The sequence below is a fragment of the Mobula birostris genome, chromosome 7 (genome assembly GCF_030028105.1).
Source record: "Mobula birostris isolate sMobBir1 chromosome 7, sMobBir1.hap1, whole genome shotgun sequence".
NCBI lineage: Eukaryota > Metazoa > Chordata > Chondrichthyes > Myliobatiformes > Myliobatidae > Mobula > Mobula birostris.
The window spans coordinates 50,573,583-50,588,297 of record NC_092376.1 but is presented as its reverse complement, the minus strand read 5'-3'; the positions used below and the strand labels follow the sequence as shown (position 1 = coordinate 50,588,297).

The following is a 14,715-nucleotide window of genomic DNA, read 5'->3' as shown; positions in this document are numbered from 1 at the left end:
AATAGAGAAGATGGCCAAGGACAGACTAAGATGGAGGACCTACATTGTTGCTGTAAATACCAACTGGCAGTAAATAATTTCAGAGTATGCAATTACATTGCAGGTTCTTTTGTAGAAGATCGAAAAGATCTCCTGGGTGTATCAATTATATTTCTGGAAAACTTGCATGAATCAAGAACGTAGAATCCACTGAACTCTTCCAATACAGGATGCATGTCACCAGTCATCATTCTCATCTTCCAAAAACCTAAGACAAAGGTATGCTTAGAGGAAGGTTATCCATGTTAGACAAGGTAGAATACTTCATAGAGGAATAACAGAATAATTTTGGTATTTGAAAACCTGGTAAAAGGATATGTCACAATTTGACAACTTTTATGTTCTGGTAATTCTGTGAACTGAAAATATTGCATGCATTACAAAACAAAAATCTTGCTGCAAACAGCACAGGAAACTAGTTCAAAACAAAACTGTTGGTGACTTTTGTACTGAAAGTAAACCTTGAATAAATTTCACATTGCCAGTAACTTTATCCAAACCAGCTAATGGAAAAAAATAATTGTAAACTGTAAATTCAACATTGAAATGGTCAACCCAGAAAATTGGAGCACATTTTTATTGATTGCCAAGGATGTTTTTAAAAATTTGAGATTTCTTACACATCTATTTCATTAGAACATTTTCATTCTAATTAAGATAACTGGGGGAAGTCAAACACATAAGCCACAATCCAGTTCATTTCACTAGCATTACTCCTCATTAATTTTTTAAAAAGGTATTACATACACCAGTTATAAAATGTTATTCTTCATTTATTGGGTGTGTTTTTGTATCAGTGATAATTTTATTTTTACATATTGCACAAAGTTTTATACTCTCTTTAAGATGCATTTCCAATTCATGTTTGTTTCAAAACTGGGAACAATTTCAGTTGGAACAGCTATATAATAAATAGAAAGAAAACCAAACAAACAGCATTGTAAATACTCAAGCTTTCTAGGAATGCATGAAGACTATGGGAAACATTCGACACATCAATGTACTCCTACATTTTTAAAATTAAAGTTTAGTGGTTCTACTTTCCTCACTTGCGAATGACTTGAAGATGCACAACTGTCACTGTCTCTTCACACTCAAAGCAAAAACAATTATTCACACATGAATAATGCCCTTTTAAGAGCATCTTCTCCCACCCCCTTACTGGGAGGTTTCTTATATAAACCTGACATGGCCATGGTGACCCAAAATTCAAGTTGTTTCACATACCACATTATCGGTGCATTCATTAATACAAAGCTCTCGGTGATTATTACCACATGACTTAATCATTATTACCCCTTTATTAAGTGTTTTTCCTTTTAAAAAGTCCATTGCTATTAAGATTCTAATTATACTATATTGTCATGTGCATCAAGTTAATTAAATATGAAGTTGCATCATTTTAGCATTTCTCAATTATGACACACCAGTTTCCTTGATCATAATAACTCTGAAGAATCCTAATATTTGATATACATCTGCAGAGGTTTTCCAGTTCCCCAGCTGAAAAAACATGATAAAAACGATGATAAACCACATGTTCTTTGACTTCAGGAGGTGGTGTTGTGGCACCATTAGCTTTGTGTTGGCCTCCAACTCCTTTTAAATGCCAAGGAACAAGCAGATCTTGTGAATCAAAGGAAGTTCTATTTGTATGAATAGGCAGCTTTGCACCATTTTGTTTATCTGTTGCATCCTTTATAACATCTGGTACCTGCTCAAAACAAGTTAAATTCATCCTATTCGCATCTTGATTGGTGCAAGAGTATTCAATTTCTGCTTGCACGTCCGGACAATTTGTTTTGGATCGGACTAATTTTCCTTTCTTTTCTGTGAGATATTTAGATTTTACTTTGTTGTGTTCCTGTTCCATTGCCCAAACATAGATAAGTCCTCTGCCTCCCAGCCGTAGTAGTCTCACAATCTCTTTGACAGCTGACAGCCTCCTTTCCTGTAATTGAAAATAATCATTGAAAAAGACTAAACTAAAAGAGCAAGAAATTTATAAATGTTATAGTTACTATTTTACATCAGAACATGAAATAGCCAACTCGCTACATAGTAATGTTGTCCAATTTAGCTTCTCAAATCATATAGCAAATCCCAGATAAGAGTTGAATAGATAACATTTTGTAGATTCTAACTTTGCACTCCAATTAATTTGTATTAAACACGGATTAGTTAATAAGTCAGGATTAATATATTGTCCCAAGAAGGTATTGTAATTTAAACAAGTACTGAATAACTAAGTTTGTCAAGTGTACAATCTACTATTCAATTTATTGATTGCAAAAGTACAAGTTGTAAGGTCCAAAATTCTTCAGTAGCGGTGGAAAATGTGGGTAATCTTTCATTTTCAAGTCAATAAATGAATACAATATTTATAAAGCAAATATTTATAAAACAAATATTCACAAGTAGAATGAACATGGATTGAAGGCTTGCAGCTAATGAACAAACTTTTCTCTTCAACCATGTGTTTCTAGTAGATTCTATTATAATTCAGCAATTGCTTGGGTCAATGAGAATGATCTTCAGGAAGATAAAACACAGGAGATTTTGGGCAAGGAAGTACAAGCTAGAAGACCATTACAGCTGAAAGTTCTGCAACCAATAACCAAATATACAGGACTGAATCAGAAATCCAAGTAGATAGGTCAAAAATCAGACTAAATGAATTTGAACAGGAAACTGCAAAGAGTCACTTCCAGAGGTTAACGTACTTTAAAAACCTATGACAGGAGAACTGCAGTAGGAAAGGGAAGAACATACAGGTAGGTTAAAACTGAAGTCATAAGGATCACAATTTTGAAATGGAGAAATTATTGCAAAGTTTTCCCAAGCATTGTCTCCGAGTACATAAGAACATAAGAAATAGGAGCAGGAGTAGGCCATCCGGCCCATCATGGCTGATCTGTCTGTAAACTCAGCTCCATCTACCTGCCTTTTCCCCATAACCCTTAATTCCCCTATGTAAAAATCTATCTAACTGTATCTTAAATATATTTAGTGAAGAAGCCTCAACTGCTTCCCTGAGCAGAGAACTGCAGAGATTCACCACTCTCTGGGAAAAACAGTTTCTCCTCATCTCCGTCCTAAATCTTCTCCCCTGAATCTTGAGGCAACGTCCCCTTGTTCTAGTCTCACCTACCAATGGAAACAACTTTCCTAATTCTATCTTATTTATCCCTTTCAAAATTTTGTATGTTTCTATAAGATTCCCTCTCATTCTTCTGAATTCCAGACAGTATAAGACCAGATGACTCAATCTTGCCTCATAGATTACCCCTTCATCTCTGGAATCAACCTGGTGAACCTCCTCTGCACAGCCTCCAAAGCCAGTATGTCCTTCCTCAAGTATGGAGACCAGAACTGCACACAGTACCTCGGGTGCGGCCTCACCAGTACCTTGTATAGTTGCAGCATGACCTCCTTGCTCTTGAATTCAATCCCTCCAGCAATGAAGGCCAACATTCCGTTTGCCTTCTTAATAACCTGTTGTACCTGCAAGCCAACTTTTTGTGATTCATGCACAAGCACTGCCAAATCCCGCTGCACAACAGCATGCTGCAACCTTTCACCATTTAAATAATAATCTGCTCTTCTATTATTCCTTCCAAAGTGGATGATCTCACATTTACCAATGTTGTATTCCATCTGCCAGACCTTGGCCTACTCAGTTAACCTATCTATAACCCTCTGCAGACTCTGCACATCCTCTGTACAATTTGATTTTCCACTCAGTTTAGTGTCATCAGCAAATTTTGCAATGCTACACTCAGTCCTCTCTTCCAAATCATCAATGTAAATGGTAAACAGCTGCAGGCCCAGCACCAACCCCTATGGCACCCCACTCACCACCAACTCTCTGCCTTCTATTGGTTAACCAATCCACTATCCATGCCAATAAACTTCCTCCAACTCCATGCATCTTTATCTTATTTATAAGTCTCTTGTGCGGCACCTTATTGAACACCTTCTGGAAATCCAAGTGTACGACATCCACCTGTTCCCTCTTATCCACTGCACTCATTATGTCCTCAAAGAACTCCAGTAAGTTTATCAAACAGGACCTGCCCTTTCTGAATCCATACTGCATCTGTCTAATGGAACCACTCCTTTTTAAATGTTTCGCTATTTCTTCCTTAATGACAACTTCAAGCATTATCCCTGACTACAGATGTTAAGCTAACTGGCCTATAGTTGTCTGTCTTTTGCCTACATCCTTTTTTAAACACTGGTGTGACATTTGCTGTCTTCCAATCCGCTGGAACTTGCCCAGAGTCCAGAGAATTTTGATAAATGATTACCAACGCGTCTACTATAACCTCCACCAATTCCCTCAGCACCCTAGGATGCATCCCATCAGGACCAGGAGACTTATCTACCTTCAGGCCCTCTAGTTTGCTCATCACTATCTCTTTAATGACAATGATTTTATCGAGGTCACCACCTCCCATTTCGTCCATAACATCATTCCTTGGCATATTAAACGTGTCCTCCACCATGAAGACCGACACAAAATAGTAATTCAATGCCTCAGCCATTTCCTTATCACCCAATATCAATTTCGCCTTCTCATCCTCCAAGGGACCTACGTTGACTTTAGCCGCCCCTCTTCCGCTTTATATATTTATAAAAACTTTTGCTGTTTTTATATTTTGTGTTAATTTACTGTCATACTCTACCTTCCCTTTCCTTATTTCTTGTTTAGTTGTTCCTCGTTTCTTTTTAAAGTTTTCCCAATCCTCCAGTCTCCCACTACTCTTTGCGACTTTGTACATGAGCTTTTAATTTGAAACTATCTTTCATTTCCTTAGTTATCCAAGGCTGGCTCTCCCCACACTTACTGTCCGTACTTTTGACTGTAATATACTTCTGTTGATCACTGTGAAAAATCTCTTGGAAAGTATTCCACTGTTCCTCAACTGTCCTACCAAATAGCCTGTGCTCCCAATCTACATTAGCCAACTCCTCCCTCATCCCATTGTAGTCTCCCTTGTTCAAGCATAATACATTAGTTTTCGATCTAACTATTTCATCCTCCATCTGAACATGAAATTCAATCTTACTATGATCAATCTTTCCAAGAGGATCCCCAAGTACAAGATCGTTAATCTTACCTATCTCATTGCACAGGACTAGATCTAAGACAGTATTTTCCCTTGTACGTTCACTAACATGCCGCTCAAGAAAGCCATCACTGATGCATTCTATGAAGTCCTCCTCAAGACTTCCTTGACCAACCTGATTCACCCAATCTATGTGGAAGTTAAAATCCCCCATGACAACTGCCATTCCATTCTTACAAGCCTCAGTTACACTGCAATATTTTTATTAGGTGGCCTATAGATAACTCCCACCAGTGATTTTTTTTCCCTTTACTATTCTTAATATGTGTTGGCGCGTGCCCAAGTGGGTCAAGGCATCGGTCTAGTGATCTGAAAGTCACTAGTTCGAGCCTCAGCTGAGGCAGCGTGTTGTGTCCTTGAGCAAGGTACTTAACCACACATTGCTCTGCGACGACACCAGTGCCAAGCTGTATCGGCCCTAGTGCCCTTCCCTTGGACAACATCGGTGGCGTGGAGAGGGGAGACTTGCAGCGTGGGCAACTGCCAGTCTTCCATACAACCTTGCCCAGGCCTGTGCTCTAGAAACCTTCCAAGGCGCAAATCCATGGTCTCACGAGACTAACGGATGCTTATATAATTCTTAATCTCTACCCAGATGGACTCAACATTCTGCTCCGTAGATCTTATATTGTCTCTCACAATCGCCCTAACCTCATCCTTAATTAAGAGTGCCACCCCACCTCCTTTGCCTTCTTGCCTATCTTTCCGTATTACCTGATACCCTTGGATATTTAGTTACCAGGTTTGCAACCAGGTTTCTGTAATGGCCACTATATCATATGCCTTGGTACTGATCTGTGCCACAAATTTACTAACCTTGTTTCTAATACTACGGGCATTTAGATAAAGTGCCCTTTTACTCATTGTCCTTTTAGAATCTAGTGACCTATGCGATTTTTGCTTTTCACTTTTACGCACTCTAACTTTTTTCTTCACTAACTCCAGCTTTGGTCTCTTATTTTTTTTTTAGTACAAAAAAAAGGTAAGAGTTTTATGCAGTGCAAAACAAACATATCAAATGTACAGTTCATAACAGTTAAGAAAAAGCACCCATAGTAGGAATGTATAAAGTTAGTTACCACTCTGCCCTCCCACTACCCAACTCCAAGCAAACCTTACAATATATAGAAAACAATCAGAACTTTTATCACCAGAGCTGTATTTATAAAAAGATACATTGCCTACTACCTGAGCTATAATATGTTTACATATCAAAAAAAAACCGTAAGTCTTAACCGAAAAAAGCTGGAAGGAAGGGATTTAAATGCAAAAAAAAAAAAGGATACACCCTGAATCTAAACGGGAATTATGAAAATATTCAAGAAGAGATCCCCACACCTTTTGGAACTTTATGTCCGAATTAAGAAGTGAATAATGAATCTTTTCAAGGTCTAAGCAGGACAGTACGTCTCTGAGCCATTGAGCGTTAGTGGGTGGGGCAACATCTCTCCACCTAAGGACTGCACGTCTGGCCAAAAGAGAGGCAAAAGGCAAAGTACGACATTTAGTCAGACTCAGATGCGTGTCAACTTCTCCCGAGGTGCCAAAAAGAGCAATCAGAGGGTTATGTTCCAAATAGCAATTAAGTACAGTATATGGGATAAAGTTAAAAAGACATCTCTCCAGAATTTCTCCAAGCTAGGACAAGCCCAGTACATATGAATAAAGGAAGCCTCGCCCCTTTTACACTTGTCACAACAGGGACTAATATCAGGATAGAACCACGATAATTTAGTTTTAGACATATGAGCCCTGTGTACAACCTTGAATTGTAAAAGGCAGTGGCAAGCACATAAAGTTGAATCAACTGTCTTGAGAATTGAATCCCAAACCTTGTCGGACAAAGAAGAATTTAAATCATGCTCCCAGGCAGTTTTAATTTTGTCAAAAGGGGCTCGCCTCAAAATCGCTAACATAGTTCGAATAGTGGATATTAAACCTTTACCCAATGGGTTCATACGAAGAAACAAGTCCACAACATTTTTATCGGGTACCTCAGGAAAATTTGGTATTAAAGGGTTGATAAAATATCTAATTTGGAGTTATCTGAAGAAATGAGTGTTGGGTAGGTTGAACTTTACAGACAGTTGTTCAAAAGTTGCAAAGCAATTGTCTATGAAAAGATCTTCAAAGCACCTAATGCCCTTTCTCTGCCAGTCTTGAAATGTGAAATCCTGCATAGAAGGCTGAAAAAGATGATTATGTAGAATCGGACTAGAGAGAGAGAGAGAGAGAGAGAGAGAGAGAGAAACCGTGAAGACCATTATATTTTCTGAACTGAGCCCATATTCTCAGAGTGTGTCTGATGACAGGATTAACAATTGATTTAGGCAGATGGCAAGGAAGTGCGGATCCAAGAAGTGCGGGAATGGAGAGATTCTTATAAGAGTTCAACTCCATTGCCACCCATTTTGGGCAGTTAGACTGATTATAAAAGTAAGACCAAAAGATAAGACAACGTATGTTGGCTGCCCAGTAATATAAACAAAAATTGGGCAAGGCCATACCACCGACCCTTTTAGGTTTTTGAAGGTGAGCTTTCTTTAGTCTGGGATGTTTGCCCTTCCATAGATAGGACGAAATAATAGAATCTAACGAGTCAAAAAAAGCTTTAGAAATAAAAATTGGTTAAGATTGAAGTAAGTATAAAAATTTGGGAAGGATATACATTTTAACAACATTAATTCGACCTGTCAGAGACATAGACGGGGTGACCACTGTACTAGACTCTGTTTTGTATGGTTTAAAAGATTAGTGAAATTTTCTCTGAAAAGATGCTTATAATTCCTTGTTACTGTAATGCCAAGTAAATCGATTATTTACTACTTTAATAGGGATGTTATGAAATTCTAATATTTGTGCCTCTTTGTTTATTGGAAAAAGTTCGCTCTTATGTAAATTAAGTTTGTATCCGGAAAGCTGGCTAAATTTGTTAAGGAGTGAAAACATTGGGGATAAGGAGGTAGTCGGATTTGATATAAAAAGTAAGATCATCAGCATAAAGAGAGACTTTCTGCTCAACAACCACCCCCCCCCCACCAAATCCCCGTCAATTCAGCACAGCTACGAAACGCAATTGCCAGTGGCTCTATGGCCAGATCAAAAAGTAAGGGACTTAAAGGGCACCCTTGCTGGGTGCCACACTTAAGGTTGAAAGGCTGGGATTGTTGAGAGTTGGTCAAGACAGAAGCAGTGGGGTGTGAATATAACAATTTAATCCACGTAATAAAACTTTGTCCAAAATCAAATTTTTCTAAAACCGCAAAAATACCACTCCACACTATCAAACGCTTTCTCTGCATCTAGAGAAATGACACATTCAGGAATCCCAGCTGAAGGCGAGTATAAGATATGAAATAGACACTGTATATTAAAAAAAGGGAGATGATTTTTAATAAAACCAGTTTGGTCTTCAGAAATAATTAAGGGTAGAATGTTCTCCAATCTACGGGCCAAAACTTTAGCCAAAATTTTAACATCAACATTTAGCAAAGAAATCGGCCTATACAAAAGCACTCTGATGGATCTTTGCCTTTTTCGCTAAAAGAATAATACATGCCTCATTAAATGATGCTGGCAACTTACCTTGTTTAAACAAGTCAGATAAAACTAAAATTAGTTGAGGTTAAAGCAGTGAGGAAAATGATTTAGAGAATTCTGCAGAGAACCCATCAGGTCCAGGAGATTTACCAGACGGCAATACAGAAATAGTTGAGGATATTTCCTCCAATGATAATGGCTTATTCAGTTTTGCTTTGAAATCAGGAGAAAGCGTAGGAATATTTAAACTATTTTAAAAATGCTCGACAGAAATATTATCATTTAAAGATTCAGAAGTATAGAGTCGAGAAATAGTAATTCTTGAATGTGTTATTAATTTCAGAATGATTCAAGGTAATGTTCCCATTTCCCATTCGAATTTTGGTAATATGTTGTTTAGGTTCAGAGCGTCTTAGTTAGTTAACTAAAAATTTACCGGATTTATCACCATGGATATAAAACTGGCTCTTACCTACCAAAAGTTGACATTCAATTGGGTGTGTGGAAATAAGGTTAAACTGAGTTTGAAGTTCCACTTGTTTCTTATACAACTCTGGATTTTTGGTCTGGGCATATAGTTGGTCTGTTGCTTTATTTTGATTGACCAGATCTAATCACTCTTTATGGGTCTTTCTTTTCAAATTCACAGTACGTGAAATTATTTGACCCCTTAGATATGCTTTCATAGCATCCCAAACAACCTGACTTGAGGTTCAGATGACACGTTAGTATTTAAAAGTTATCTGGTCCTCCATAACTCTTACAAAATCATTATCCGACAACAGGGTCGGATTAAAACGCTAATGCTTATTCATTTGGGGGAAACCAGGAAGAATTATAGACAGGGTGACTGGGGCGTGATCTGTAATCGATATACTCTGACAGTCACAAGCCAATTATCAATTAAAAAATAATCAATTCTAGCAAAAGTGTGATGGACATGTGAAAAAAAAGAGTAATCTCTCTCATTTGGATGGCCAAAACGCCATACATAGCTTTGTTCTCTGCATCACTTCCCTCTTCTTTTCCGTGTGGGTTCTCATCCCCCTGCCATATTAGTTTTAGGTTAAAGGAAGGTTATAGGGCTACAGGAGCTTGTTCAGATAAATAAAGAAAAACAATGAGCAAAACAAAAGCTCCAGAATAATATAAGTTTTTTGAAGGAGCACAACTGTTAGTGGGTTTAGGAAACAGATACATGAATTGTATTTTCGTCTATTTTACAACTGTCCCTCCAACTTCAAGAATGCACATATAATAAATATTTACCCAGAGTTATTAACAGTTGCCATTCACAACCATTTACTAATTCCTTTCTTTTTAAAGGAAATTATGTCACTATTATCAAAATTATGTTTGGTACTTGGGTTATGCATGGCATTTCTCAAGCTAGAACAAAAAATTGGGAGCATAGATGGTGGCATTTTTAAATTCCTACTTAGTTTGATGAACACACAACCCAGTTCCTACACCATGTCAATATGACCTTTTAGATGTTTACATATTTAAATAAAACATTTTATTCCCATTAAAGATTCATAAATACTTCAAACTAAGCATGGACACAAAATAAAGAAACATATTCCCAGCCTAGGAACATTTCTTCGTTGAAATTACGTTTATACTTGCCTCTGTTGAAAAGTGGTGAATAACAGCTATAGAAATACAAGCATCACAAATGCCACCACGTAGGGGCACAAGCAAGCCATCACAGATGAAGACCTCAAATTTTCTCTCTCTGCAAATATCAACAAGATTTTTGCTGCGATCACAACCAATCTGTTAAATGAGAATGAAAATACTACAATATAAATTCTTAGAAATACAGATTAAGCAATTACAAAATTCTAAAGTCAATGTTAACAAACTTGAATAAACTGTCAACCAACAGGCTGGAGTATTCAATTATACCAGTGCCCAAGAAGAGTACTGTAATCTGCTTTAATGACTATCATCCAATAACACTTATATCCACAGTGATGAAATGCTTTGAGTGGTTTGTCATGGCTAGAATCATCTCCTGCCTCAGCAAGGACCTGGACCCACTGCAGTTTGCCTATTGCCAAAATAAGGTCTACGGCAGACGCAATCACAATGGCTCTTCACGCAGCCTTAGATCATCTGGACAATACAAACACCTTTGTCAGGATACTGTTCGTTGACTATAGCTCAGTGTTTAACACCATCATTCCTACAGTCCTGATCGATAAGCTACAGAACAGGAGCCTCTGTGCCTCCCTCTGCAATTAGATCCTGGACTTCCTCACCAGAAGACCACAATCTGTGCAAATTTGTACTAATATATCCTCCTCACTGACGATCAACACTGACGCACCTCGAGGATGTGTGCTTAGCCCACTGCTCTGCTTTTCTACGCCCACGACTGTGGGGCTAGGCATTGTTCAAATGCCATCTATAACTTTGCTGTTGTTACAACCATTGTTGGCGGAATCTCAGATGGAGACGAGAGAGCGTACAGGAGATATACCAGCTAGTTGAGTGACGTCATAGCAACAACTTTGCATTCAACGTCAGTAAGACCAAAGTGCTGATTGTGGACTTCAGAAAGGGTAGGACAAGGGAACACAAACCAATCCTCAGAGGGACGAGAAGTCGAGAGAGTGAACAATTTCAGGTTCCTGGGGATCTAACCAGGTCCCAACATATTGATGCAGCTATAAAAGCAAGGCAACAGCTACATTTCATTAGGAATTTAAGGAGATTTGGTTTGTCACCTAAAACATTCGAAAGCTTCTACAGAGGTACCATGAAGAACATTCTGACAGGCTGCATCACTATTGGGGGGGGGGGGGGAGGGGGCTACTGAACAGAATCAAAAGCTATAGAAAACTGTATAATTAGTCAGCTCCATCTTGAGTACCAGCCTCCGTATTATCCAAGACACCTTCAAGGAGCAATGCCTCAGAAAAGTGGCATACATTATTAAGGACCCCCATTACCCAGGACATGCCCTCTTCTCATTGTTGATGTCAGGAAGGAGGTAGAAGCCCGAAGGCACACACTCAGTGATTCAGGAATAGATTTTTCCCCTCTGCCACCCGATTCCTAAATGAACATTGAGCCCATGGACACTACCTCACTTTTTTATTATTTCTGTTTTTACACTATTTTTAATTTAACTATTTAATATCCACATACTGTAATTGATTTGTGTATTTATTTTTTATTATCATGCATTGCACTCTGCTGCTAAGTTAACAAATTTCACAACATAAACCGGTGATATTCAATCTGATTTTGACTAAACACCAAGGATTTAAATATTTTATTATTATTTCAAATTCCAGAAAACATACAAATAGTTATGGACATGGATGATTCTAACATTAATAACCTTTAACATGGACTAGTCCCCGCTAAATTTAGCTGGTGGAAGCAGTTGGGAATTGGGAGTGGTGGTGGGAGGAAAAAAAAATAATCAGCCATTACACTTATAAGCCTCAAATGAGTATGCCATGTTCATTCATATCAACACCTTTGGTTATTAGAGCTAGGGCCCAGAGCAAGCATTGAGAGCAGTGAAACATAGTTGAAATGGAGAAAAGGCAGTGGGTGGACTTTAGCAAGGCCTTTAATAAAGTCCTGCACGGCAGGTTGGTCTGGAATGTTATGTCCCATGGAATCCAGGGAGTGCTAATTAGGTGCATTCAAAATTGGCTCCAAGCAGGAAGCAGAGGGTCATGGTTGAAGAGGGTTTCTTGGAATAGAGGCTGGTAATTAGTGGTATGCATATTTTACAGAAATGTTTTAAAATTATGAAAGGCACAAGTAAGGTGGATGGTAACAGTCTTTTCGCCAGTGTAGATTGCCCAAAATTAAGGGACATAGATTTAGGGCGAGAGGGGAAAGATCTAAAAGGAACCTGAGGGACAAATTTTTCCACGCACTGGGTGGTGAGCATATGAACAAGCTGCCAGAGGGAGTGGTTGAGAGAAGTACAATAGTATAATTTAAGAAGCACTTGGATAGGGACATGGAGGGATAGAGCTTAGAGGAATATGGGTTGAACATAGGAAATTGGGATTGACTGGGTGTGCAAAATGGTCAACACAGACTTATTGGGCTGATGTATTCATGCTATATTACCCTGAAGAACAGCCAGCCATTGAATTATTTATTTGGGAAGGATCACTTCAATATGCTTTTTCTCTTAAATCTTTATAGATAATAGATCTGTGTCAATCTTTCAATTTGAACATTTATCTAGTTTTTAAACTGGTATCAATGTTCATGCTTATTAGCTGAACTTGGACATAGCCTGCAAGGATTAAGAGTAAGCAAAGTGGCATCAATAAAGTTTAAGTATTTTTACAATAAGTCAGGTAATGAAGAGTGAGTGGTAGGTAATCTGTTTCTGATTTTCTGAGAGGAATTCAATAAGAAATGAATAGAAACTAACACAATTTGCACTGATAGGTGTAGTTACAACATCAAAACTGTCATTGCTCTTTAGAGCTAGTTGTATTATATTAACTTAACCTGCAAATACAGCAACCCTCAACTTTGCAAAATCATCCCAAAGTGCTTCATAGAAGCATTGTTTAAAGAATCAACAGTATGTTACAAAGGAAAGTGCTAGGACAAATGACCAACAGTTTGGTTGGAGGATGAATTATTGGAACACTAATGCAGAAACGAGGACAGAATTCTGCAGCTCAGGCACAGTATTCTGGGGCAGATTGTAGTTAATGTGTATCGAAGATAGAAAGAAATGCACATGGTAAAGAAAAAGCCCTTAAAGATTAGAAATCATTTTAAGGTGGCATGGCCACTGAGAAGGCTATGAATGTGGTTTGAGAAGTTTGAAAGGGGCAAGAAGCAAATTTAAATGTGTGGTTTGAAGGCAAAGAAGATGATAAATGAAAAAATGTGACATTTCATTGAATGAACAGAATACAACTTTACATTAAGCACAATAGTTATATATCTCACATTTTTTTAAGATAAAGAAATATATATATTTACCATAAACAAGTCCTTGTTAACACTCAAGTATTTGCCATTTCCACAACCAACGTCAGCCACCAATGCTCCATCTGGGAGTGTTTTGAGAAACTCAACCACCTTTGGCCAAGGGGTGTGCCTAGTATTGCTGAAGTGGCCAGCAATCTCATCATAGACATCATGCACATACTTGTGTTCCAGCTTTGAGGCATCCCCATCAGTGATTGGAATAGAAGGAGGGGGATCTGTGTATTTGCAACTATTTTGACTGTCACAAACTTCTTGGTAAGCTGTAGAAATGAGCAGAACACAACTTTTTCCTCATTACATGAATGGAAATTTGCATAAGAAAAAAAAAACAAATTGCAAATGTAAAACTTCTGTATTTTTCAGGTATTGTAAAGAATATAGTTCCAAACAAAACATTGCATCACAAGTTTCTCTAAAGTTGAGCACAGTTTTACTTTCAAACACAGGCAGCACAGTAGTGTAGTGGTTAGCACAATGCTTTACAGTACCAGCAACCTTGGTTTTATTCCCACTGCTGCCTGTAAGGAGTTTGTACACTCTCCCTCTGACTCCCTCTGGTGATCCGGTTTCCTCCCACAGTCCAAAAATGTACCAGTTGGTAGGCTGTCCCATGATTAGGCTACGATTAAATCCGGAGCTGCTGGGCAGCATGACTCGAAGGGCCAGAAGGGCCTACTCTGCACTGTACCTCAATAAAACAAACTTGGAAAAAATACACAAACTTACCACAATTACATGGTTTCTTCCTGACTTTTCGGAAAGTAAAACTGGTCCTTGTTCCCCTTTTATTCAAGGTCAAGTTGCTAACATCACCACTGATAGTTCCAGTCTTTTGCATATCCGATGCTGGCACCACATCAAACTTTCGAGGTGTAATTCTATTAAATATATTTTAAAAAATGATTCTTTGGTAGTTGTCTGATCCTTTACATAATTTTCCAAGTTTCTGAAATATAGATAAACCTACTATAGCTAATAACTAATAAAAATAGTAAACTTTTCCTCCACA

The 14,715-nt window shown here is 38.0% G+C and overlaps 1 protein-coding gene across 1 annotated transcript in view; it reads right to left on the bottom strand.

Moving 5' to 3' along the window:
- Window positions 1-612: 612 nt before the first annotated feature.
- alkbh8 (alkB homolog 8, tRNA methyltransferase) overlaps window positions 613-14,715 on the bottom strand; it is a 38,494-nt gene continuing 24,391 nt past the window's right edge. Inside the window, exons 8-11 of the mRNA XM_072263118.1 lie at window positions 14,433-14,584; window positions 13,698-13,966; window positions 10,341-10,490; window positions 613-1,990 (exon numbers count right to left, since the gene is read on the bottom strand). Of these exons, the coding sequence (XP_072119219.1) occupies window positions 1,442-1,990; window positions 10,341-10,490; window positions 13,698-13,966; window positions 14,433-14,584 (1,120 nt within the window). The 3' untranslated portion in view covers window positions 613-1,441. The remainder of the gene's footprint in view (window positions 1,991-10,340; window positions 10,491-13,697; window positions 13,967-14,432; window positions 14,585-14,715) is intronic.